At 40.5% G+C, this 26,967-nt stretch overlaps 2 protein-coding genes across 4 annotated transcripts in view; one reads left to right on the plus strand and one right to left on the minus strand.

Annotated features, from left to right (window-relative positions):
• Positions 1-656: 656 nt before the first annotated feature.
• Positions 657-20,213, minus strand: MTERF3 (mitochondrial transcription termination factor 3). Of its 2 annotated transcripts, none has more exons than XM_011227203.3 (8): positions 19,314-20,050; positions 17,042-17,381; positions 15,626-15,778; positions 9,913-10,102; positions 5,753-5,900; positions 5,305-5,376; positions 3,765-3,926; positions 657-973 (listed from the first exon to the last, which is right to left on the minus strand). In XM_011227203.3, the coding sequence occupies exons 2-8, from the start codon at positions 17,364-17,366 to the stop codon at positions 779-781; spliced, it is 1,245 nt and encodes a 414-aa protein (XP_011225505.1). In that variant the 5' UTR covers positions 17,367-17,381; positions 19,314-20,050; the 3' UTR covers positions 657-778. The 2 variants fall into 2 exon arrangements, with proteins under 2 accessions (XP_011225505.1, XP_002921010.1); XM_002920964.4 differs by lacking the exon at positions 19,314-20,050 and adding an exon at positions 20,057-20,213 and having other exon boundaries at positions 658-973.
• A 237-nt stretch (positions 20,214-20,450) lies between these two features.
• Positions 20,451-26,967, plus strand: part of PTDSS1 (phosphatidylserine synthase 1) — a 62,510-nt gene continuing 55,993 nt past the window's right edge. For both annotated transcript variants that reach the window (XM_002920967.4, XM_019801531.2), the window contains exon 1: positions 20,451-20,780. In XM_002920967.4, the coding sequence (XP_002921013.1) occupies positions 20,602-20,780 (179 nt within the window). In that variant the 5' untranslated portion in view covers positions 20,451-20,601. The remainder of the gene's footprint in view (positions 20,781-26,967) is intronic.

The raw sequence follows: 26,967 nt of genomic DNA on the forward strand, positions 1-26,967 counted from the left end.
TTAACTACCCAAGCCAACCTTGTGATCCCAAGGCAAATAGCTGAAGTCACAATGCCTTGTTTTACAAATAAGGATCTGACCCAGAGAAATTACTAGCTCAGGATTACATGTCTACATGATAAATGGGAAAAAGAGTATCAGTTCATACTGTAATAAATCTTTGCATACTGCCAATAAGTCAGAGGTTTGTTATGGCCTTTTACTATGTCTCATTGCCCTTTACTTATCTCCCTCCCACCTCCCCAATCCTTTTTCCTTTCCCGATTCTCAGTAATCATTGTGGGCAATTCTGAATATCTATGCTCAGGAAGATACAGTGCAGATCATCCAAAATGGAATGTGTTTTGTAGCGTTATCTACATGAATAGTAGTTATTAGGTGAATAATAATATAGGATACTCCAGAAACTCTTAACATTTTGAAGAAAATAAAGAGGTCTTGCCACTTTAGAAGGCCTGCGAATATCAGAGGGAAACCTCTATCCTCATCCTCACCAGAAGGACAGTGTGCCAGCCCATAGGAAAGTGACCCTCTCTCCTCTTAGCCTGCTGTGGTTTAAGTTCTGTCCTCCCTGAGAAGGAAGGAAACGGTGGAGGTGAAGAAAAATTAAGTCACTAGGAACTTGTAAGAAAGATCTGCCACAAGTGTTCCCAAATTCACAATATCAAGAAATTGTTTCCAGCATCAAAGGAGGCCTGAGGCATTTATTTAAAAATATATATCATTCATTCATATCTACATTCATTTTACATTATTACATTTTAACACTCATCAAAAACTAAAGAGTTTTTAAGAATTTTTCAAAGTCTTGTACTGAGGCTTTGGCGATCTCTTCACAAAATATTTCATCAGGCACAGACACTAACTTGTCCAAAGAGATGTAGTTAGGTTTTGTTGGATCATATTGTGCTCTTCCCACATAGGTAAGAAACAAATGCCTTTCTTTGACTTTAAACAACCTTGTATTAAATACCTAAAAAGAAAAAAAAGTTTTTAAAAACAACATTGTGCACTGAAAGATGAACTATTAAAATGTTTATTTGGCTAAAATTTTTAATTAGGCTAACAATTATAAAGTATTGACCACATGCTCAGTAACTATGATAAATGTCACAGGGTTTAGCCCATATAGCTTCTGCTAAGAAATATGATTAAAAAGAACAGAACAATTATAAAGTAATTAAGGGGTATACTGTAGGCAAAGAACATTGGCTAATCCAGATGGAGGAGACATTAAAACAGCAAATCCTCAGGCTCTGCCCCCAAAATACTTAATCAGAAACTTTGAATGGGGCCCATAGGTTCTCCAGGTGATTCTGATGCCTGTCAAGTTTGAGAACCAAAGTTAGAAATCAAGGTCCACTGGCACCAAAAGTTTGTAAGATTTCATAATCTATGGAAGCTTCCTTATTTTTGTAAAATTCCTGCCTGCTCCCTCTCCCTGCCTAGTATTAGAATGAAATGAACCTGGTCTCTAGGGGAGCAACTACGGAATGCACGTCTTATCCATCTTGGCGTTAAAACTCTTAAGATGTAGCGTTAGTGGCAGCGACTTTAAAAAGGAATCAGGAATAGGCCAACCAGAACCGTTATTTGCAAGAGAAAATTTGTTTCATACCACTAAGTTTTTAAAGCACCAGCCAAAAATTTAAAGTCTTTCAGTTCCCCCCCCAGGCCCGTCAGTTAATATTTTTCCGTTTTTTTGTTTATTGTTTTTTTTTAACAATATTAGACCCCTACGAGTCTGAGAATCCCAATAAGGAAGTCACAGTTCTACAAGTGGGCTTCCCAAAAGCTAAGGTTTGGGGTGCCTAATAGTCTGTGTTTTTTAAACAAGTGATTTTGATGTATCTGGTCAAGTTTATAGTTTCCTCTAGTAGACTTAGAAAGTTTCTATCCATCTTTAAGACCCCACTCATTCTACTGACAACTCAAATGTCAGTTCTTAGAGTGGTAGCATGCATATCCTAGTTAAGAGCATGGTTTTTTAAACTCGACTGCCAGAGTTCTAATCTTGGCTCTGTCCCTTATTACCTGGGTAACCTTCTGACGATCCTTTTATGCTCACTTTTGTCAGTTGTAAAACAGGGATAACAATAGTACCTATCTCATATGGTGGTTGTGAGGATTAAATGAATTCATACAAGTAAAGCAGTAAAGACAGAGCTGGCACACAGTGAGCACTTAGTAGCTATCATTATTTGTATGATTTTCCTACCTCTTCTACATTAAATTAATAAGCTCTATAAGGTTAAGACTTACCTAAGTCTAGGTTACGGTAGACTTAGAATTAACTAAGTGTATCTGGTTAAGACTCTAACATTATGTAAATCAATGACATTTTAGAAACTTGTCCTCCACACTAGATTACAAATTCCACAAGCATACAGACCATGTCTGATTGATTTTTGTATCCCCAAATGAGATTATTTTATGCTGTGTCACTGAATTATCTAACAGCCCAGGGGAAAACTAATTGTTACTGCTTTCTAGTTGAAGACCACTTACTTTACAATTGTTCCAATAAGCCAAATTTGTACCACTGCACTTTTAATAATGAATACATTTGATGAAACAGAAAAACTCTTTATTAAGGGCCTCCTCATAGTGAAGTATGATAGGTAAATAAACATTGCTATTTGTGAAGGAACTGTACCAAATGCAATCTAGTTCTGAGTTATATTAAAGTCATATTTCTTTTGCCTATCTTTAGATCAAGAACACATGTAGAAAACAGAGTAGGGGATCACTCTAATGAAATTCAATCTTTCATTTATCCAGTGAATATGGAGTGTCTATTCACACGGCAAACAGGAAAGAAAGGATGACTTTGATGAAATTCAATCATTCATTTGTTCAGCAAATATTTATTTAGTGCCTACTAAATGTCCTGGTACAGTTCCAGGCACTAGGAATCCAGCAGTGTATAAATCAGACAGGCTCTCTGCTTTCAAAGAGTTAACATTCTTGTGAACAAGCAGATAATGTCACTTGCTAAAGAACAGGAAAGCCTGATTAGCTTGGAAAATATAAATATGGCTTTGGCACAATGGCAAACTAGAACTGTTTTATGCTTTTTAGGAAATCATTACAATATGGCTCATTAACTAATGGATTTATTTATTTTAAAAGATTTATTCGTTTTAGAGAAAGAGAGAGAGAGAGAGACCACATGACTGCGGGAAAGGGCAGAAGGAGAGAATCCCAAGCAGACTCCCTGCTGACTGCAGAGCCTACCGAGGGGCTCAATCTCAGGACCCATGAGATGATGACCTGAGCCAAAACCAAGAGTTGGACACTTTAACCGACTGAGCCACCCAGGTGCCTCTAACTAATGGACTTAGACTGTGAATAAAAAGTACATGTAGAATTGACAGGACCTTTAAGGGAAGTGATCTATTTCAAATTTAAATGGAGAAAAACACAATTGGGAATATGTTAGATTGCAACAGGCAATAGAACAATCATAGGCAAACAGACTCGTCACTTGTTTTTCCTCTGGAGATGTACATGTGTGCCCTAGAAGCTGTGAACTTTTCACAAGTGATCCCTCAACTTCATTTGCTAGATGCATTCTTGATTTAAAAGATGGGCAAAAGAAATATGACCTTACTACAACTGTCAATCTCAGAACCAGACTATATTTGGTCCAATTCCTTCCCAAACAGCAAGTCATTTTTGCAGCGGAAGAGCACTACACACACAGAGAGTAGTTCTGGATGAAGGGCAATGAGAGCTCCCAGAGAGAACTGTGCACTTGTTACCTGTGGGAACTTGACAATGAGGTGATGGGGAATGCTCATCACATTGTGCACATAGTCGAAAGTCTCAGTAAGTTTCCTTTTATTTGCAGTCAACATCTTTGGGACTTTGGTGATCATATGTTGAATTTCATTATGTTTAAAACCTAGTTCAAGATGATAAACCTAAAAGAAAGTAGAGTTGCTTGAATCACAAATGGAAACAGTTATTTTGGTAATATGCCAGAGGACAAACTGATTCTTTTAAAATTTGAAATGAGGACATTAAAATCTGGAGACACCTATGCCAATGCCCTCAAGGGTCCATAGCTTCCTGCTTCCAGGGTAACCTGAATTTCAAGCCCCTCTTCTGAGATGAACTCTCACAGCATGGTGATCATCACGAAGGTCACCAAAAGGAGCTATCATGACAATGCAACAAAATAATGGTGGGTGTGGAAGGCCTGGTCAGGCTATCTGTATGGGCCCTACATCACAGACCAGCAGTTAAGATTTCAACGTGTTCTTTGAGTCTCTGCTCCCAAGCACACGCATATACATGTTATCTGGAAAAACTACATGTCAAAATTTCAGACAGAGATGGCAAAACTAAATATCCAATAGTGTGTTAGGTCCTCTGCTCCCCTACCAATCCATAGTGGGGGCTGCCCCCACTAGATTATAAACCCCATGAGAGCAGGGACTATCTCCCCAGCACAGTGCATGGGCAGGTGCTCAACAAAAATTTCTTCAACAACTGGACATGAAAAACTTTAAGCACCTCAGAAAAATAGGCCTTCTATCATAATTTCAAATCTTACTACTGCTTTGTATACTAACTAGTCAGCTGTCTTTGGCTTTATACTATTCTCTTGGAGGAAGGACAGTAACGAGTGTCTGGTATGTCCTGTGACAGAACTAGAGCTGGCAGTGGGCACAGTTCTAAGGAGAGCGATGTGCTTGGCCACTGGTCTCTTCACAGAAGTCTTTTGGATCCAGCCTCCAAATCTCCTCTCCCACCGAGGTGACATAAAGCTGGAGTCTCACACTGGACAACAGACGTGGTTTCCAGGCATTGCCCAGGCACCTAATGCATTACTCTAGGATTACTGGTATCCATGTCTACAAGGTGATTCACACATGTAACACCTGCTCAACATGGGAACATATTATTAACTAAAATATATCGCCTGCTAGATATTTATTATATCATTTCCTATGTCCATCTTTTTAGAAATAACTTCTTTCACAATCTAGCGTTCTTTAAGAAGATAGTAGCAAAATCTATCCTCTTCTTAAGCACTTGAAGAAAGAAGCTGATTTCTTTTTTTTTTTTTTAAAGATTTTATTTATTTATTCGACAGACATAGAGACAGCCAGCAAGAGAGGGAACACAAGCAGGGGGAGTGGGAGAGGAAGAAGCAGGCTCACAGTGGAGGAGCCTGATGTGGGACTCGATCCCATAACGCCGGGATCACGCCCTGAGCTGAAGGCAGACGCTTAACTGCTGTGCTACCCAGGCGCCCCAAGAAGCTGATTTCTGAAAATCTTAAAGTCAACCTACCTTCATGTTTTCTTTCACGGGCTCCAGACTTCCCGTTAGCAGCCTTGGGAGACGAACTACCAGATCTCTAGTCTATAGTTATAAAACAATCTATTATTACTATTCATGCACATTCAACTAGTTTGGGAAAACAAGGCATTACTAGGAGCACAAAACTAAAATTCAAAATATGAGCCAGTCAGAAAAATGCTAGGAACCCTGAAAATACATAAACTTAATGCTGTTGGAGGAAAAAACAAATACTGAAAACAAAACTTAAGGCACCAACTTGATGGAATATTATAAAATGATACAGTTATATATTTAACCTAGTAGGATAATTCATTCTTATACAAAAATACCAGGCATTTATAGAATTCATATGGGCCAGGCATCTGTGAGAAACGTGAGATTTAAGTTACTAAATGTAGCTCACATGCAAATATATAAATTCTCCTCTTTTCTTTACCTTCTTCACGCTAAGTTCAAGTTCTTTCTGAAAAAATCCCAATCTGTTATCCAATCTTTCCACTGAAAAACTCAGCAAAAATGGTGCATTTCTGACCATCTGTGCAATATGTGCCTTACTGAAATTTTTTGACTGCAGATAAGCCACTCTAGAAAAACAAACAAAAAATACATGTACATATAATTAACATTTACTAATGTCATGCTACTTTCCAAACAAACAAAAGAAAGGATAAGTAAAAACATTCTATAGTAATGGCCCAAATACGGTTAAAGCAAAACAAGCATCCATCCAACTCTAGAATGGTTCCCATTTCTACTTAGAAACCAACTAATTCTGAAATCTACTAACAGATTCTCTTTTCAGTTAATTACTATTACTATTACTTGGTAGAAAAAAATCAAATAGCTTCTGTTTAAGAATTTCTTGCTAAGAACAGAAAATCCATAAATTAAGAAAATAAAAGATCCCAAACTCTTTTTACAAAGACCCTCAAGTGTGGCAGAAGTCAAGAGAGGAATTTTTTAGTTTAGCAAATTTACTGAATATGTATACTCATAAATAATTTTTACTATGATTTCCATTATGCATTTTGTTAACAACTGAGAAATTTCCTGCTAAGTTTCTGGGAACCAAAATAAGGTAGTAAAATATAGAAAGTTTGCCTATGAAATAACATTATTGATTTTTAAAAACTTATAAACATTGTAAAAGGAGGTTTTATTAAATGCCTAAAATATACCAGGACATTATCTTGTTTAATTCTCACCAAATAAAAAAACAAAAACCTGTGAACCATGTAATTTTCCACATTGTATCTGAAGAAACGTAGATTCAGAGAAGTTAAATAACTCCTCTTAGACCACCAGCTAATTAATGACGAAGCTGAGATCTGAACCCAGGCATGCCTACATCAAATGCCTACACTATTTCTATACCAAGTACCACTAGAGCTTATATTTTATAAGTGACTACTGCTCCTTTAAGGGATTCCCTTAGAGGACATGAGAGAAAAGACCAATAAATTTAACTATATAAAAATTTACAATGCAAGGCAACCCCCCCAACCACTGACAAAGTCAAAACAAGTGTCAAGTATTTACAACATGTCACAGAGAAATAACTAATTTTGTTAAAATATAGAAGAATGCTTACAAAGGAAAGAAAAAGATTTAATTTTAAAATGGCAAAGGATATATGTGATTTATAGATAAGGTGATGTAAATAGAAATTCAACGTAGGAGAAGATCCTCCAAACGTCATTTCTGAAACAACACTGAGGCATTGTTTTTATCTATAAAATGAACTGAAACTATGAAGTTTGATGACTCTGTATTAGTGAGGGTAACAGAGAAACTGGCATTTCTGTATGGTGTTGGTGGGACCATAAACTGGAAAACAACCTTACAAAGGCCAACTTGTTGACATCTATTAAGATTATAAATGCACATACCCTTTCACCTAGCAATTCCATTTCTAGAAATCTGTCCTACAGATACCTAGCAGTATGTGCGAAATGATATATATATACACACACATAAGGAGAATCACTGCAGCCTTGTTGTGATAGCAGTGACTGGAAACAAGCACCATGTTCATCACAAGGGACTGGATGATCCACAGGATGAACTATGCTAGCATTAAAAAGAAGAGGAAGTCCCAGTACAAAACTCTAATATACAGTTAAGGTAAGAAAGTGGGGTGACAACAGCATGTACAAATGCTACCAGTTGTATGCACGTGGGTTCATGTGTATTTGTACACACATATACACATATGCTTGCATATGACAGAACATTCTTAGCAGGTCAAACAAAAAACCTGACCATAGTAGCTGCCTCCACAGACAGGTCTCAGACAGTTGATGAGGGATAGGAATTAAATAAGTGGGAAGGAGGATTACTTTTTCTTTCCCTCTTTTTTTTTGGTCACAGCAAAAATCAGTATCTGACTAAAACACTGTTAAAACTGTTATCTACCTTATGTTAATTTTTCTAATAAAAAATTAAGATATAAGGCCCAGCCAAAAGAAATTTAAATAATTAAGTGCAGATTATTCATTTCAAAATTCTTACAAAGAACCAAATAACTTCTTTATACATTTGAAATTTTCTTCATTCAAAGGAGAACAAGTATATGAAATCAATGCTATTACAGAAATCCTAGAAAATAATACTGTACATACCAGAGACAAAAGTTAAGTTCAATTAGATAAAGATTATCATACTCTTGCCTCTTACAGTACAAGCTTATTTTTTGCTGTATGGGGATAAACCTATTAAAAAATTCCAAGTAATTAAAAGCAACGCTCTAGAATTTGAATCGGCCAGGTTTAGGAACCATTAGACTACGCTGTGTATGAGAGAATATCCTTTCAATGTTAGGAGCATGTGTGATCTTGAGCAAGTCATTTCAGCTTCCTTTAAACTTAGGTTTCCTTTACAGAGTTAAGAGTAGGGAGACAGCATGGTGCAGTAGACAGGACGCTGCAGTTAGACTAATTGGGCCTGAATCCCAGCTCTATCACTTACACTATCCATGTCATCTTGGACAAATTATTAAACCTTTCCGTGCCTCTCCTGGAAAACGGGGATATTGATAATGGTGGTTCAGTAGTCAACGGCATTGAAATAGTGCTGTATGGTGACAGATGGTAGCTACACTTGTGGTAAGCACAGCATAACAGATAGCCTTGTATAGACTTGTTGAATCACTCTTTTGTACACCTGAAACTAATGTAGCATTGTATGTCAACTGTACTTCAATTAAAAAAAAATCATATTAGCCCAGTAGGCAGTCTCTGAAATGGATCCCAACAATCCCCACCTCCTGGTATGCACACTTCCTTTGAATAAATCTTGAACAATAGGGCAAACTGGTTTTTGAATGGGGAGGGATCAGTGTTCCAGACAGTCAGGAGGAGAAGCAGAGCTGGATATGTCAGACTGAGTTTCCTAGAATCATTCGTTCTCTCCCCTGTAATAGTCTGTCTATATTATATCAGAAGGTAAGTCCATGAAGAGAGAGGGTGTGCGTGTCTATCTTGGGTGGTTGAAGTCTAGCTCAGTGCCTTGGATATACAGGAGCTCAAATTGTTCAATGTAAGGAATCTAGTCTTTTGTTTACTTTTTTCCCCCCTAATTCAGACAAGGCATTGGACTCTGATGTTGTTCAAGGAACTGTAGTGTTCCCTGAAGTGCAGTGAGGCTCACCATCTGGCGGTGGAGACTAGAGGCAGACCAGTTAGAAAACTGTTACAGCAATCTTCATGTGAAATGGGGACCCGAGGTGATCTTCACAGTGAAGATTAAGAGAAATGCGTTGACTGACTGATTTGAGAGATAAAAAAGAATTGACAGGTGATTTATTAATCAGATGTGGATACTAAAAGAAGAGAAGCCAAAGTTACTACCAATATTTCTGATTTGGGAAACAAGGTGAACCGTGCTCCCATTAGGTGAATCTGGGAATACAGGGAAGAACTGACTTACATTGAGAAGTAGAGAGGATGATAAATTCAAAAGGTGAACTTAGGGACAGGGGCTCTGTCTTGTTCTCTGTGGTGTTCCTAATGCCTAGCAGGATTCTTATCACACAGATCAATACTATCTCATCGCCCTGTATTGATTCTCACAGATTTAATAAATTCTTTGAATGTTGAATGAAGTACAAAGATGTTTATGGAAGTGCTTTTTAAAGAAAAAAAAAGGAACAACCAAAATAGCCAACTTACGGAAATGATTAAGCAAATTATACAATAATGTGCCAAGAGGATGTCAGATGTCTACCATCAAAAATTGCCCAGAAAATTAAAACAATCCACAAAAGTTCAGGCTTTCATAACTCTAAGTGCACTCTCAGGTAATTTAGCCATTTGTTAATGGATTAAAAAAAATTTTTATTCCAGTTTTTGAAGAGAACCCGTTAAGTATTGACTCAGCAATAAGTTGAACACATAAAAATGAGAAGTCGAATAAAAGAACTGTTTGATACTTAATCTTGATCAAAGAAAGTCCATAAGAAAACAATAAATGAATAAATAACATTCGTGTTCATTATCAGCTAATCCTTATGCAGCTAAGATTTAAAAAATAACTTATACATACATTTCCTTCGTAACCACTTCTTGGGTTATGTGAAAATCATTGTAAAAGCCCTACCTGGTCTTAAGATTTTCAAGGTCTTCAGAGAAAATAGCATAGTTTTTGGTCAGGTATGTTCCCAGCTGGTTATCCTCTATACCCAAATCTTTAAGAAACATGAGTATTTGCTTAATGTCTTTTTCAAAATCCAGTCTCAGAAGGAGGTTGGCTGCATCTGGATGTTTTTCGATCTTTGAGAGATCCACTCCTATAATAAATTACAAATACTGTTTGAAGACAACTGTTTAGCAAGGTCATTAAACTTCATACATAAAAGCACAAGGAATTACTGATGAAGATCAACAACCTGTGCAAAAGAGAACTGGGACAGGCCAACAGAAACTTCTAAATATATTCAAACTAAACGAATTGCAGAAATAAATTAAAATGAAAACGTAGTTTTATGTCAAAGTCACATACAAAGGAAAACAATTCATTTAGGGCTAAATTTCTACCCAAAACAAATTCACCAAGTCACCACCCAGCTAGGGTCATCACCTTATCTATGGTTTCTTGAATATTGTTTGAAGAATGCTATGAGCTCCTAGTGATCTCCATAGTAATTGCTGAACTGGCAATTCTACAGTATAACAAACCCTTTAAACAAATTGTTACCTTCTTTGACGTTTGTCATTTCCTTAGTTATAAGCATTATTTTCGAGATATGTTTATGATCTCCTCCAGGGAGGGGAATAAAAATAACCCTATGTCTTACTCATTGTAATCTCCAGGTCTTCAGCATGGAGACAAGTACCTCGAAGGAGCTCAAGAAATGTCTGTGTGAGAACAGATGAGCATATACAGCCCTCAAATATACAACAAAGCAGAAAGTATACAACCTTTGACCTTCACATATCCTTATAATCTTAGGTAGTCTAAGTAAGTGAGACAAGGCACAGGAGAAAGAAAGAAGAGGGAGAAAGCAAGTTGTTACTTTAAAGTATTCTCTGGTTATGGATATAATTAGATGGCAATATTAATTAGGCCAGGAATCAAAGTAACCTGTAATTCAAAATTCTCATTAAAACTGAGCGTTTTATTCTCTAATTTTTTTCCTTTTATCTGATTAAAAAGATAACCATGAACAGGAAAGGTCTATTCTTTACCTTTAGGGTAAACATTTGAAGATATTCTAAAACCTTAAGGTTAGACTTAAATTTTATATATATATATATTTTTAAAGATTTTATTTATTTATTTGACAGAGATAGAGACAGCCAGCGAGAGGGAACACAAGCAGGGGGAGTGGGAGAGGAAGAAGCAGGCTTATAGAGGAGGAGCCGGATGTGGGGCTCGATCCCATAACACCGGGATCACGCCCTGAGCCGAAGGCAGACGCTTAACCGCTGTGCCACCCAGGCGCCCCTAAATTTTATATATATTTTTTTTTTAAAGATTTTATTTATTTATTTGACAGAGATAGAGACAGCCAGCAAGAGAGGGAACACAAGCGGGGGGAGTGGGAGAGAAAGAAGCAGGCTCATAGCAGAGGAGCCTGATGCAGGGCTCGATCCCATAACACTGGGATCACGCCCTGAGCCGAAGGCAGACGCTTAACCGCTGTGCCACCCAGGCGCCCCCTAAATTTTATATTCTTAAAAATATTTCTTTAAGTGAAAAATAACTCACCAACTGATCTCCAGATGCAACTTTCAAGTCTTAAATATAAAAGCAATGAAATAAAAACATTCTTTCTTTAATGTTGTACACAACCAGAAAAATCAATTACAATTTCATATATTATTATATTCAAACATAATTCTAAACCCAAATTTCTTGATAGTAAACAGGCATTGACATAAGATGATCATGACTAGAAAAACAGATTACACAAACACATATATAGAATGAAGACCAGAAACAGATCCAGGATCAACTAAATGAATAAAATAAAAAATCAGCATACAATAATAATGGCATTTCAAATTAATGGTGAAAAGATACAGTGTTTATTACAACGTAATGGGACCACTAACTATACATTTGAAAAATAATTGTTTCTGTTACTAACTTATCATTGGTGAGCATGATGTATAGAACTATTGAAACACTGTTGTATATTTGAAACTACGTAACATGTCAATTTTACTTAAATAAAAAAAAATCCTTTTATATCTGATACAAAATTTCAGAAAGATTAAGAATTTAAATGTGTACTAACTCTAAAACTAGTAGAAGAAAACAATTTTAAAAATATTAAGCCTGACTACATAAAAATGTAAAACCCATGTATGGCTTTCTGTAATAAATATATTTGCATAGAAAAAGGTGGGAAAAGCTACCTCTGGAAAGTGGAAATGGTATGTAGAGAAGGTGAGAGTTCTTTCTCTTAAAGTACTTGCACTGTTAACAGCTCGATGGAATTCTGTTATAATTTTAAAATAATATTAATAAAAAATAAATTATTGGATGGATAGATACATAAATAAGACAGAAACTTGTTCCAGATCTCTGTGATAAATGTGGGAAGGGGTGCTTTAAAAATAACATGAAGGGGGGCGCCTGGGTGGCAGAGCGGTTAGGCGTCTGCCTTCGGCTCAGGGCGTGATCCCGGCGTTATGGGATCGAGCCCCACATCAGGCTCTTCCGCTATGAGCCTGCTTCTTCCTCTCCCACTCCCCCTGCTTGTGTTCCCTCTCTCGCTGGCTGTCTCTATCTCTGTCTTATAAATAAATAAAAAATCTTTAAAAAAAAAAAAAAAATAAAAAAAATAAAAATAACATGAAGGGTTTAGACTTGGAATTGAACTTACTATTACAGCTGACATGTGCTGAAGCGCCTTGCTCAGCATGAGCCATCACACCCTGACTGTGCTCAAACAGAAATCTTGAAAAGCTGCCTTTTAACAGCAATAGGAGAGCAGACTCTCATCAGGAGAGCACACTGCTGTCAGCACAAATCACTTGGGCTTACTCAAGATTTCTTTAACTTGAAAAAACAGTCACTGAATTCCCACTATGGACCAGGCACTTCTGTTAGGCTCTGGGGATATAACAAATGAGTAATCCACGCCTCTAACTTCTGGGTGACCACAGTCTAAGTTGCTTTTATCCATTCAGTAACTACAATTATTACCACTGTATTCAGTTATGGTTACACATATTTAGTGTAGCCATCAGGATCTGGCAGGCAGCAGATACTGCCCTAGAAAGTGTGAACAAAAAGACCTTCACTGAAGGGACTTCACACAGTGGTGTGACAGAGCTGAGGGAGCGAACAAGGGCACCCCTAGTGCTAAAGAGACAGGGAGCAAAAAGTATTACCCGAACCCAGAGGGAACTGCAAGCTATTAAGAAAGGGCTGCTCAGTAGGAGCTGTTGTCATGGAGCAAGGCAGTTAGAGGACCCAAAGCAGGGAGGGGACAGGAAAAAAAATGGACTCCCACCTGCCTTCCCTCTCCTCCTCCCGCTGGCTGAAGCTGCCCAGAAGCCAGCTGGCAAAGGAGCTCTAGTGCATAGAGGCTGGCCTCCTGGGATACAGAATAGGCAGAGAAAGGCAGAAAGTAGAGCTGAGAAGCAGACAGGCACTGGGACATGTGGGTCCTCAAAATTACTATCTGACAATGCAATCATGGCTCCTCTAAGGTACTGTCATTTAAGTCACTTCCAAGATGTGCTGTTGACATATCAACATACAGAAAAGGAATGGCTGAAACATATATTCCCAAAACTCTTAAGTATGCTCTAAATTATTTAAAGGCAGGGGCCATGTCTTCTGTTTATCTTGTATTAGCCATGGCACCTATCATAAGGCTGGGGAAGCTGTTCCAGAAGGAAGGTGACTGGCTCTCCTGTTTGTAGCAGATGTCATCTTTCTCTCCCCTTTGCAACCACAGAACACTTTCTTTGTATGTCTTATGTAGTACTTCTCACTTTACCTTTCATCCTTGTAGTCCAGCTATTCTTATATATGTATATTTAGATGCTTCTGAAGACTTGAAGCTTCTTGAGAACAAAGGCCATTCCCTGCACATTTGGGTAACTTGCACAGAACAGAGAAGTTATTAGTGCTAGAATGGAACTAAGCCAGGATGATGTAAGGATCCAGAGGAGGGTCACCGACGACATTTTAGAAGTTACTTGAACTAAGTTTTCCAGTTGTCAGAGCTGGCCAAACAGAAGGAGGGAAGGGGCAAACAGTAAAGCTGAAAAGGTAAGCAGGGGCCAGACGAGGCAGAGCTCTGGTGTCCCGGGAAGGCTTTGAAGGATTTCCAGTCAGATCGGCATTTTAGAAAGAGAACTGATATTTGAGAGATCATCACGGCAATATTACTGATAAGAAGACTATCAAGTTAGGAAGCTCCTAACTTTCCAGCGAAAAATGAGAGCCTAAAGTACGGCAGTGACTGGAGAATGAGAGAAGCAGATGAATTTGAGAGACAATCCCTTATCTACCCTGTTCCTCTCAATCCCCCAGGGGAAAGGAGGTTCATCATCTGGGAAAATGAAATCAGAGATGTGCCAGACTCAGAGATAATGAGAGAAGCAGATGGCTGCAATAAGGTGTTGGACTGAACAGGAGAGGACTAAGTAAAAAGTCTGCAGTGAGATCCCCTTGGCTGTCTTCAACTATCCAGACCCAAGTGCATCCTCCCAGCCAACAAGCTAAAATAGTTACAGAGCAGGCCTAGACAGAAACCATCCACATTAGGGGGATAGTGGGCTCTAGGAGGAAGGGGTCGGGGGGAAAGGAAGGAATTCCTCATCTGGTACGGTTTACTGCAGGAAACACTGTCCTGACAGGCTACTGTGTGGGAAAATTTAGCCCTAGGAATAAAGAAAACTAATCAAAGGAAAAACAAGAGTTATTAACAACTGTAGAAAAATGAAAAGTTGTACAGGAAGGAAAACAATCCCAGAGAGCAGCAAGTGATATTTACAGTCATAATGTAATTGTCGACTGATGATTCATCTAAAAATTGTTACCATAACTATGCGGGGCAAACTGAACAGGGGAAAAGTATGTGCGTACATACAAGGGATCAACCAATAGCTAAAACTGATAAACCAAGCAACAGCACCACAAACAATTACATAAACAGAGATTAATTACAAACAGAAAGAGCTGTAAAAGTTAAGTAGATACCTCTGGGGAATAGCATAATGATCAGGAAGGATGAGGCAGATGGGGCACCTGGGTGGCACAGCGGTTAAGCGTCTGCCTTCGGCTCAGGGCGTGATCCCGGTGTTGTGGGATCGGGCCCCACATCAGGCTCCTCCGCTATGAGCCTGCTTCTTCCTCTCCCACTCCCCCTGCTTGTGTTCCCTCTCTCTCTGGCTGTCTCTATCTCTGTCAAATAAATAAATAAAATCTTTAAAAAAAAAAAGTGATAGATAAGATTGTCACTTACACACACACACATACTCATGATATTTCAGAGGATGAGGAGGTCATTTNTTCACACTATTTGACTTCTGTTCATCTTGATAAAGATTAAAAATGCTGATCTGGGGGCGCCTGGGTGGCACAGCGGTTAAGCCTCTGCCTTCAGCTCAGGGCGTAATCCCAGCGTTATGGGATCGAGCCCCACATCAGGCTCTTCTGCTATGAGCCTGCTTCTTCCTCTCCCACTCCCCCTGCTTGTGTTCCCTCTCTCGCTGGCTGTCTCTCTCTCTGTCGAATAAATTAAAAATAAAATCTTTAAAAAAAAAAATGCTGATCTGAACAAAGTAAGGCAAAAAAGCAAATGAGGAATACACTCAAGAAGTACTTGCAGGTTGCTGAGACTTACCTAGAAGCACTAATTTCTGCAGAGTCTCAGAATGATCCACGTAGTCTCGAAGTGTGAACGTATCTGGGGGCAGTGGAGGGTCGGCAATAATCTGAACGGCCTCCTCCTCGGAAACTGGCTGCAACGGAGACACTGGAGGCAGGTCGTCCAGTGCTTTGAAGGCAGCCATGCAGAAAGACAGAGGGTCAGCTCTCCAGTCTGTCCACCTAAAGCTAAACCTCTTCCCTAGTTTGCTTCTTTTTAAATCTTGGGATCATTTCAGCACTGAGTATCTGCGAAGTTCAAATATTTTCTACCTTCTAAGAGGTAAGGCTAAGACTATTGAGAGAAATCAACTACTGCTCCTCCAAGATAAAAAATCTGTTGGTAAGTTTCTATTCGTAAGGAGGAGGTCCTACACAAAATTCCTTTCCTTTATGTCACTTTTAATCAACAGGTTAGATGCTAAAGATCAACTGACCTTCAAGTACCTTTTGAGATAGATTCAACCACAGCTTGTTAAAGTGGCCCAAAGTACAACATATTCTACCAGCCCGATCTGTATGAGTTAAAGTCATTATATCCTGAAATGTCTTTTATGAAATCCCCTTTCCTCCAAGTTATGCTCAAGTAGGTCTTTAAAAGGACTTCGTGACCCTCTCTAGCACAGCCTCAATTCTGAGGTTTTGTTTTGTTGAAACCAAATGTGGTATGGGAGACACAGGGAACCGTAACCTCCCTTAAGCTAAAGAATTAAGACTATGATTTTTTTTTTGTTCTATTTTTTACTTCTAATCACTACCGTTTCTTATTTCTTATAGCCAGTCTTTCCTCCCTGCCCTCCTTGACCCTGCTGTCTTTCTTCCATATTCTACTTAACCTAACATTACATCATTGTGGTGTAAAGTTCCTTGCACGAGAATATTCCTAGAAGAGGACGAAACATAGGAGAGAGACGACTGACTAAAAATTTAACAAGGGAGCTTTTTGGGGTGTTCTATTTGTGTTCTTTTTGGTTTGTTAATTGTGGAGGCTGTTACACTACTAGATGTGTTTATCAAAATTCATAAACCTGTATACTCAAAACTGATGAATTTTACTTGGATAAAATTATATCCTGACCAGGAATATCATATTAGGGTAAATTATACCCTAGTAAACCTAATCACCACCTGAAAATTTTTTATAAAGAATTTAAATAAATAATAAAGTATTTAGAAAGCAACTATTATAAATATATCTATAACATAATATTATATATATTAATCTACAAACCTTTTATTCTTAGTCAAATAAGTAAATGAATAGAACTGGCATTGTTCTTTTTCTTACTTGGTACAAAGTATGACTTGAAATGGGCTAACAGACTATAAATAGTTAACCTGTTCAAACTACCAAAGTGCGGCAAAGGGGACTCTTCTGGAAGTTCTGAATTACCTTCTAGAGATAGCTCAGAATCAAAGTTGGGTGTCTTCTGTGTCTGTTCATTCATGGAAGGAAGCAGAGTACTTTGGGCAGAACCAATCTCTTGCCTACTTGAGTTGGTAGACTGGGAACTATTCCATAAGGAGGAAGTCCTGTAAGTCTTGAATCCCCACTGGAGAAAGCAATTGTCAGAGGACATCTGTGGCTGAGCAGAAAAGCCATGCAACAATGTTTTTCCTGGTCTCTGAAAATGTTTTCTGAGTTGTGTAGCTGTAATGAAGCTACTCAATTTAACTGAATTGAACCATCTGGGTATCTGTTGGGCTGACAAAGCCATTTTTCTTAAAGTAGCCTACAAAGGAAATATATAAGCATCAAAAAAGAGAAACTTAAATGTTTAGAACAGTATTCAAACAACAAAATGATAAACTGGAGAATCTTTTTCCTAATTAAAAGATATTTAAGAAACCTAGATGATTAGAGTAGTCAGACATTACTCAAGTACAGGAAAAGCCAAAAACAAGGCAGTCCCCGTTACAAACCAAAAGACGGGAACTTCTGAACTGGAAAAATAAAGATTGCTTTACAATTAAAAAAAAGCAAAACCATTGGTATAAGAAAACCATTTAAAACAAAAATCTGTAAATGTTCAAATTACAGCTGAACCCAATATCTGTTAATTTAATATTTAAAGGAAATAAGGTGATGCAATTAAGTGTTCTTGAAATTTGGTTTAAAGGACATTTAAGGGGCGCCTGGGTGGCTAAATCGTTAAGCGTCTGCCTTCGGCTCAGGGCGTGATCCCAGGGTCCTGAGATCGAGCCCCACATCAGGCTCCTCTGCTGGGAGCCTGCTTCTTCCTCTCCCACTCCCCCTGCCTGTGTTCCCTCTCTCGCTGGCTCTCTCTCTCTCTGTCAAATAAGTGAATAAAATCTTAAAAAAAAAAAAAATAAAGGACATTTAAGAACCAGATTGTTGATCAAGACACTGAATTATGCAAATGCATTTTATATTTATACATTATTCACAAAATAAAAAACAAGAAGAAACTACTTTGTCCTAAGTAAATAACACTGTCATAAATATTATCAATGTTATCTAGAAGATTGTTTCTTGGTTAATCCTCAGGGCTGAACACTCTTGATTATTTCAGATAAAGCTGTTCCTCCAAAGGGAACTGAACAAAACCAATTTTGTCAAATTCTGTTTTTTGGCTGTAGAAAAAAAAGAAAAAGAAAAGCCTTCAAAAACAAAAGGTCAAAACTAGTGAGCAAAATGAAGTGACAGAAATACATAAGCAACCAGTACAGAATACATGAATATTTTACCAAAAATGCAGTTGTTTTTAAAAAGATTTTATAAGGAAAGGCTGTTAATACTTTAAGCTCCAGGATTATGAAGAAATTTTATATTTAGACAGCTTAATTAGAAGAGTAGATTTGATGCATATAATTTTATGTTAAGTAAGATAATCCATATAACACACAGCATGGAGTCCAGCATATGGAAAATCCTCAACAAATGTTAGCCATTAGTATTATTATTGATTACACATCCATATCTAAATGTTTTCTGCTGAATTAATTGTAGCATACAACTTTTTTGTTTTTCTACAGACTGGAATTCAGCTTGCTTTATGCTCAGAATTAGACCAGATATTGAATGTCTAACCTCCTCCTGGAGATCTGTAATTTAGGGAAGTCTCCTGAAAGAGATGTATAAAAGTGAAAGTCTCACTATCATTCTGAAATGATTTTAGAAAGGAAATAAGTATGCACAACAGCCTTGTGGGATAGGTGCTTTTTGTTAAATTTGGCAGGAAATGACCTGCCATATCTGTCAGGTTTTCCCTCAAACCTCTCTGCACAGTCATAAGGGAGCAAACTGGAAGCCAGAAGACCTCAGTTGTGCTAGTTGACAAGACTGTTTCTTGTGGTGGTGGGCAAACTGGCCCATGATGCAGGTTCAATAACTATTCTTGAACAATTTTTTGAAAAAGTTATGGATATAATAATATGATTCTTAAGGTCCCTATCAGCTTTAAAATATTTTGACTTCTAAGTTTGTCTAAACATTTCATCCTACTTCAAAGCAAACTTCTGAAATCCCACATTCACTGTGAAGCCTACCCAGGCTCAAATTAATACTCCTGCCATATAGCGCAAATTAACTTCTGAATTCTATCCGTATTCATTAAAAGACCTTTATGCATTCAACTGTTTATCCTGTTTGTATTTACAAGTGCAGTATCCTCTCTACATCATCATTTCATTGCTGTATATACCTCTTAACAATTGATGAATTGTTCGTTCACCGAAGCAGGGCTGGATCCTATCTCTGGACCCACCGTCCCAGTGACTACTCCCCATTAGCCCAGGGACTTGCACTGCTCCAACGTCTGTTGGATGGAAATCAATCAGCTGCAACTATGATTAATTCATTTGTCTACTCAGTATTCAAAAGCGAGTAAGGCATTTGCAGACGTGCATAAAAGCCCTGCGTGGTGATAACAGTAAATCTAACATGACTCCATCAGTAAGATTAAAGAAAAAAGCCCTAAAGGATTCTGTCAAGTCCGTTAAAATATCATATACTAGGTTCTTGCTCTAGTTCTTCGCTAGGAATAGGAATTGTCACTGAAGTACTGTTTTTCCAGGGTTCAAGATTTCTACCTCTGTGAGGCTAATTAAGTGAAGTCAGGAGATGAAAGGAGATAGGAAGATGGCTTCGTAATCGGGGGGCCCCTCCTAGGCCATTTTTGCAAGTCCCCTTAGCGAACTTCCGCAGGAAGCCAGCTGACACGCTAGGCTTCCTCCCGCGGCCTCCGCAAAAGGCGCTAATAAACAAGCATGGTTGCCTTTTCGTCTCGTCGGCCACAGAAAAAAACAAAACTAAACTAATCGCCTCCGACTGGGCCGCCGAGACCCAAGGGCCAATGAGGCCCCGGGCGCGGCCTCGACGCGTGTGGGTCCGGACCCGAACCCCGCAGGGAGCGCGCCCTGCGTGCTCCGGCGGCTCCCGCTTTACCTGTGGCGAGGCCCACGCTCCCGGTTTGTTTGGGGGTGGCCGCAAGGATAGCCCGGCCCGGCCGACAGTCCCGCTGCGCCTAACGCCCACAGGTTAGCCAGCCCCGCCGGCCGGCGCCGCCGCGCTCCCTCGCCCACGTGGACTGCGGCCGGAGTGGGCGAGACCATCTGCGAGGCTGCGCGGGGGGAGAGCGGGCGGCGTCCGGGAGGAAAGAGCCAGCCAGGGGTCACAGCTTCCCTTCTCCCGCGCGCCACTTCCCTGAGAACTCGTCCCCTGGGAATGTGAAGACCCCACGAGTCCGTAGAGATGCTGCTCCCAGAACGCCGGCTGCCGCACGACCGGCGGCGCCCCCCCGCCCGAGGCCGCGTTGGCGGCGCCGCGACCCCGCCCTCCCGCGCCTGTCCTTCCCTCGGCTTCCAGCCTTTGCTCCGCGCCAGACCCGGCCCCGCCGTCCGGCTCCCCGCCAGCTGCGGCTCGTCACCTCCGGGGTCCCAGCCTCCACGGGCCGGGACCGCCGACGCCTCCGCAGGACGGGGAGGCGGGCCATGGCGTCCTGCGTGGGGAGTCGGACCCTGAGCAAAGATGATGTGAACTATAAGATGCATTTCCGGATGATCAACGAGCAGCAAGTGGAGGACATCACCATCGACTTCTTCTACCGGCCGCACACCATCACCCTGCTCAGCTTCACCATCGTCAGCCTCATGTACTTCGCCTTCACCCGGTGAGACGGGCCGGGCCGCGTGGAGGGAGCGCCTTTGGGAGAAGGGAAGGGGCGGGCGGGAGGCGGTGGTGAGGAGCGTGGGCCGGTGGAGCTCTGGATGAGGAATCTGGCTGGCTGTTCCACGCACACACTCGCAGACCCACCGCCCATCAGCTCCTCCACCGGCGCGGTGTCTCACAGCACACCCAGCTTCCTGCCCTACAGCTCTTCTGGACTGGCGTTTGCCCGTGCCCTCCAACCCCCACCCTCAACCCCCACCCTATACTACCTCCTCCTGTACAGCGCTTCAGGCCACATCAGGAGCACTCGGGGGTCACCTAGCTCGATCCCCACCTCTCCTGTCGTACTGAGCATCGCTCCCTACACACATCACGACGCGGCCCCCTCCTCTCCAGCTCCCGTCCCTACCGAGCACACCGTATGAATCATCTCTTATGCACCACTTTCAACACATACAGCTACACGCTGAAAGCACCTGGGTCCACAGCGTTTTCACGCACCGTACACAAGCCCAGGGCACAACCAGTACCCCTTCCTGTGGGATCTCCTCCCGTATTCACTACCGGCCATGCACAAAACGCACATGTGAATTGCACTACACAGTCTTTCCCATGCAGCACCTCCGGTATGCGGGGGACACAAACCATCTAGCATAACCCTTCCCCCAGCCTCAAACAGGACCACAACACAAATGATGTACATGTATATCAAAGCTGACCCTTCCCCTTCCAGCGCAGCAGCTACCTATCACCTCTTGTGCACATTGCTACACGATGAGATATTGTCAAGCAGTTGTAGCAGTGCCTGGTGCATAGTAAATGCTATGGAAGTGATCAATAAAACACATAAACCTCAGCATAGCACAACTCTTTTCTCCCTGAAAACACACACACACACACTCACAGAAAGCTCATCTAATACATACTTGTGCATAGGAGCTACCCAGCCCAACTCTTGATACCTACATCATGTAACTAGTCACTGAACATGTGGCCCCTCACCCCCAACCCAGGGAAATAGTCCATCCCAGGTTCATAATGACATGCACACTATGGGTCTGACTTACAAGGATTGGTATTTTCTGAATGAACCTCTTTGAAGGAAAGGCATACCTATCACACTCTTACGGCTTAAAAGATCAACCAGAGAAGTGTAGTTTTGGAGCCAGATCGTTGGCCTCAAGTGTCTTTGTGTCCATGGTTGAGTTCCTTAACCTGTCTCTGAGCCTCAGGATCCACAGTTGTAAAATGGAGATAAAATATGTACTTACCTCATATGGGTTTATGAGTAATAAATGAAGATGTGTGAATGCACTTAGCAGAGTACCTCTTTCACAACGCACAATTAATGTCAGTTACTTCTCTCAGTATTTTTATCCAGCAATCAATGGTTCTTGTTCCAGGTCAGCAGAAAATGTGAAGAAGTATATTGAGTGATCACAAGCATTGGAGCTTCTGGTATTTAGTGGGTGGGGATTAAGGACACCAAATGTGTTATCACACATGGGACAGCACTGTACAACAAAGAATGAACTGTCCCTTATATAAATGCTTGTGTGTGCACATATACCTGTAAGATATACACATATATACACATGCACACATGCAAGTGCCAGGTGTGCCTCCATTGGGAATCACTGCAATCTTTCAGATTTTCATAAAACTAAATATCTTCCCACATCACACTTTTTCCTCCCTCCACAATCCATTTGACTCTTGGTTCTTATTTTGTGTTTATCTGTTTGCATAAGTCTACCTAAAACTATAAAGCATATGTAACAGTTACTCTTAGTGATTAAGGGATACAGCTACTATGACTGTAAAGTCTTCTGCTAGTTCTGTGCAATGGGATAAGACCAGACCTTTCCATAGTATCCAACCAAGAACATATTTCTAGCCTGGAAGAAAACTCATTCTTGTCCTTAATTATGGTTACTGTCAAATACTTCATTTGTCATGTCACCTGATTTTACCACTTAAAGCCATGTGGCCACTTAATTTTGCTTAGCCTCAGTTTACTTATTTATATGTAAAATGGAAATATCTAATAATACTCCATAGGATTATCTGTCATGAGGATTCAACTCATTTTTTTAGATAATCTGTGTGTAGCTCAGTGCGTGCCAAATAGTAAGTGCTCAGTAAACATTAGCCATAACTATTACATCATTTCATTGTATGCTAATGTCTTCTAAATTATATTTGTCATGGAGTGAGGATGAAGTATGCTCTGTTATTGAGAAAAAGAATGAAGGCAGTGAAATAGTGGACATTGCTTTGCTTGGATAACATACATGTCTGTTTAGTGTTGATTTCAGTATAACTTCATCTCCTGTGTGGGTAGACAATGATGGAATTAGTGCGGGGGTTTCTTTGGAAATAAGAAAAGTAATTATGGTATTTTGTTCTAAATAATGAGAAAAAGAATGAGAGGTTTGTTTCAGCCTTTTATCTTTAATATTATTCTAGGCCCTCTAAGAATAGCTCTCTCTTCCTCTTTTCTAACACAGAAAGTCACATTCTTCTGTAATTTCCCTTTTACAGCATATTCTGCCAAAGCAGTCGATAAATTGCAGCAGAGAATATGAATTTTAACAGCTTGTCAGAAGTAATAGAAAAAGCATAATCTGAACCTCACACTATGGCCTTTTCCAAAAATAATAATCATTTTATTTCTTCCAATAATTTCATAAAGAAAAGCCATATATTGTAGAACTCATTAATAACAAGTTTCACCTTCTATAAAATCATAAGCACCATTAATGCAGTTGGTACTTACTATCTCTTATTCATTTTTTGTGATGATTTGTGACCCTTTAAAGTGGGACATTACAGTGATCACTCTATCTTTCTCCATAAAGATTGAAAGTAATGACTTCTTAAATGAAAATTATTCATTCTGCGCTCTTTTGTAATGATTGTCTCCAGTACCTTATACTTATTTTATAACAGGACTTTAGCTGGATGACTATTCAGTGCAGTTCTTCAGCAAAAGTGAAAAAGTGTGTTTTTCAAAGACTAGTGATGTAAGAGAACAGGAGATCGAATGCTTTCGGGGTGCTGTATGACCAGTAGGTGAGCAATAGTAGCTGGGTCCTGTCACGTGCTGCAGACACAGCAAGAGTTTCGGATCATGCAGATTAAATACCACTCACAGAAGACTGAGACCGGTTTGGATTTGTCAAGTAGTTCTTTTGTTCAATAGCAACTAGGCCAACTCACTGTTAAATCATAGTGTTTTGAATCTCCTGTCTCTTTCACTATCATTAAAAATAAAGCCACCGAATCATCCTCCCCAAGTTCATTTTGCAACATTTTAGAATAAGTCTTCCTATAAGATAAATGCTTTGGCATATGTCTTGGAAGTTTGTTCAGCCAAAATGGGGCAAGGAGAACCTTTGTCTCGAGTTCAGAGTATAATTACTAAGGTGCTTCATATTTATTCTGCTTTCAGAGATTGGCAAACTTGGCCATCGTGAATGGCCCTCGTGGCAAAACTCAAACATCGGATTTGAAAACACCTAAATATATTAAATCTGGGTCACAGCAGCCCACCCTCTCCTTAAGAGGCACTTGGCAATAAAACCGTGGAATCTGCCTCTCCAGGAATGCTTGTCTGACAACCTCGTCCAGTTGTCCCTTAACCCAGAAGAGATTGCCTTCCTGCCGCTTGCTGTCCCCTAGTGCTTATTAGTCTGTCTGAGCTAGCTTTCTCCTTGATAGGAGGCCCAGGAGACAGAGGAGGGCAGGGACGTGGACAGACCTTGGGTTGATTTGTTCTTATTTACTTGCTAAGAATGGTTTTGATTTCATTTCCCTTAGTGGGCTTGGAGCTCCCGTTCTCCTCAGGTCCCTGAGCTTTACTTAGTTCTGCCTTCTTTGTCACGCCTCCTCATGGAGACCTGTCAGCTCTCCCCATTCTTTCCCCTTTAGCCCATATAAATCCCAATAGAAAACGTCTCCTGATACTGCTGATTCAGTTGTCTTGGTTCTTTTTCCTTTATGTACATCATGTTCTTTCTCTCCCATTAACAGAAGGCCTGGATGTCCTTGTTCTCTGACACCAGCTCTATTAAGTGAGAGTCCAGAGCGGCTGTGCACTGGGGTTCAACCGGCCCCCCCGGGGGGTGGGGACAGCACACTGTCAGGTGATGCCCTCTGATGAGGTCCAGTTACCAGTGATCTTCACATTTCTCTTCCCCACTTCCTGTTTGAATCATATTTCTCCAAGGATTTCAGTAAGCATCTTCTGTATCCTTTCTCATATTTACGTCTGGTGTTTTAGGTCCCTAATACAATTATAAGCTTATTGGAGGGGAAAATGTATCCTGTGTTTCTTTGGGGTCTCCTGTAGGAAATAGGTTCCTAGGTGACCTCAGATGTTTATTTGGTTTAAATGCTCCCTTACTTCAGAGAGATTACGTACCTACCAATTGCTACCTGGTGTTTAGCATTTTAGCTATAATTCTGTTACCAAGGGTAATACAATTTGTCTTGCGATAATAACCCCTGTAGCCTCAGGTATTTGTAGGGAAGTTAGCAGTTTTTCAGTCTCATTGAATCCAGAAACCAGGGCTTATCCAGTCAGCCACGACTGCTTCCTGAGCTCTTGGCCCTGGTATCCCGTGTAATTCAATTCCGCAATTCAGCAGTCCGGGTTTCCGCTCACCTGGAGTAGATCTAGTTTATCTTCACCAGGTCTCACCAGGCCCTCACAGCTCTCAGAGCTGCTCTCTTCTGTCCAGCCCCAGGCCTTGGCTTGGCAATTCCCTTATCGTTTGGGATAGTATGCCCCCAAACCTTTACTCCACCTCCCTCCCATTTGTCCTCCACACTGCTGCCCTCATGACCTTCTAAGACAAAGTTGGGACCCCATCTGTCCCTTGCATACAGTCTGTCACTGCATCCCCATCACCTGTAGAGAATGCTGGCTAGACTCGGAGGTCTTTCATTGTGGAGGAGTTCTGCTTCTCCAGCCTTGTCCCCCGACCCCTGACACCTGCACGCAGGGCACACAGCAGGCCCAGATAGCTCACCGACCCCAGTGCCAGGCTGGCAGCCCCCTGCTACTGGAAAGCACCCCCTGGTGCCTCCTGTCTACGCATGAGCCCATGGCATTCTGCACAGTCCACCTGGATGGGCTCCTTCCCGGATACCTTTCTCAACTGCTTGAAGACATGTTTATATACCTCCAAATATCTTTTATTATTATATGTCTCTTATGGGCATTATAATATTTGTCACTATATCAATTTCTTGAGGCCAAATACCTCAATCATCCCAGGATACACACCCAGCAAATGCTAAATGAATCAAATACAAGAAATCATTTATCCAATAAGAACTTGAAAAAAATATCACTCTTCTCCTTTAGTTGATAGATCTAAGATAACTCTCAGCAAAGATTGTTGTAACTTACTATAAATTGAAATGAATGTAGTCTTTAAAGACAATACGAAAGCTAGTCAACATCGATGCACCTTGTAACCTGGGACTAGGTTTTCCATTGCGAGAGAGGATCCTTAACAGGGACCAGCCTTACCAACATGAGCCTACCTGTATGTCTCAATTTCAAGGACTCCTACTAAAGGGAAGGGAGAGGGAAGATGGGGGAGGGAGGACAACCTGCTTAGCAGCCTTAGGAGTTCTGGTGAAAGGTTCCTGACTGCCTGGCCACAGGGAGGAAGCCTTGTCAAGGTGGCATGTAAGTCAGTGCACAGAGTTTGCTTCAGTTTCCCGAAGTCAGCCTCACCCACTGCCTATAGTCAGACACTAAACTGACACAGAATCTGAGTCCAAAATTTTTTCTGAGTGCAAACTTTTTTTAGTTCGGGGATTTCCTTCCACCTTTTCTGCTTTTAGGACCTTCTCTGTTCTCTGGGTAGTTAGTTCCACATACGGGCTGAAACAGCATTGGACAGAAGGAGTTGAAGTGTTTGAATATTTGGCCATCGCCACCAGGACAGGAAAGCCACTGTTAGTGGACTCCGTGGGCTCAGGCTGTGCTTCACCCTTACGTGACTTGAGTCGCTGGGCCCACTCAGCCACAGCATCTCGCTCATTCTGTCTCCCACTGTATTGACAATGCCTGCCGCGTGCCAAGGATTGTGCTGGGCACCAGGAGGTACCACAGAGGAATGAGATGGGATGCATGCCCTCTGGAGCTTAAATGACAATTTTATTGTAAT

The sequence above is a fragment of the Ailuropoda melanoleuca genome, chromosome 9, assembly GCF_002007445.2.
Source record: "Ailuropoda melanoleuca isolate Jingjing chromosome 9, ASM200744v2, whole genome shotgun sequence".
NCBI classification, from domain to species: Eukaryota; Metazoa; Chordata; class Mammalia; order Carnivora; family Ursidae; genus Ailuropoda; species Ailuropoda melanoleuca.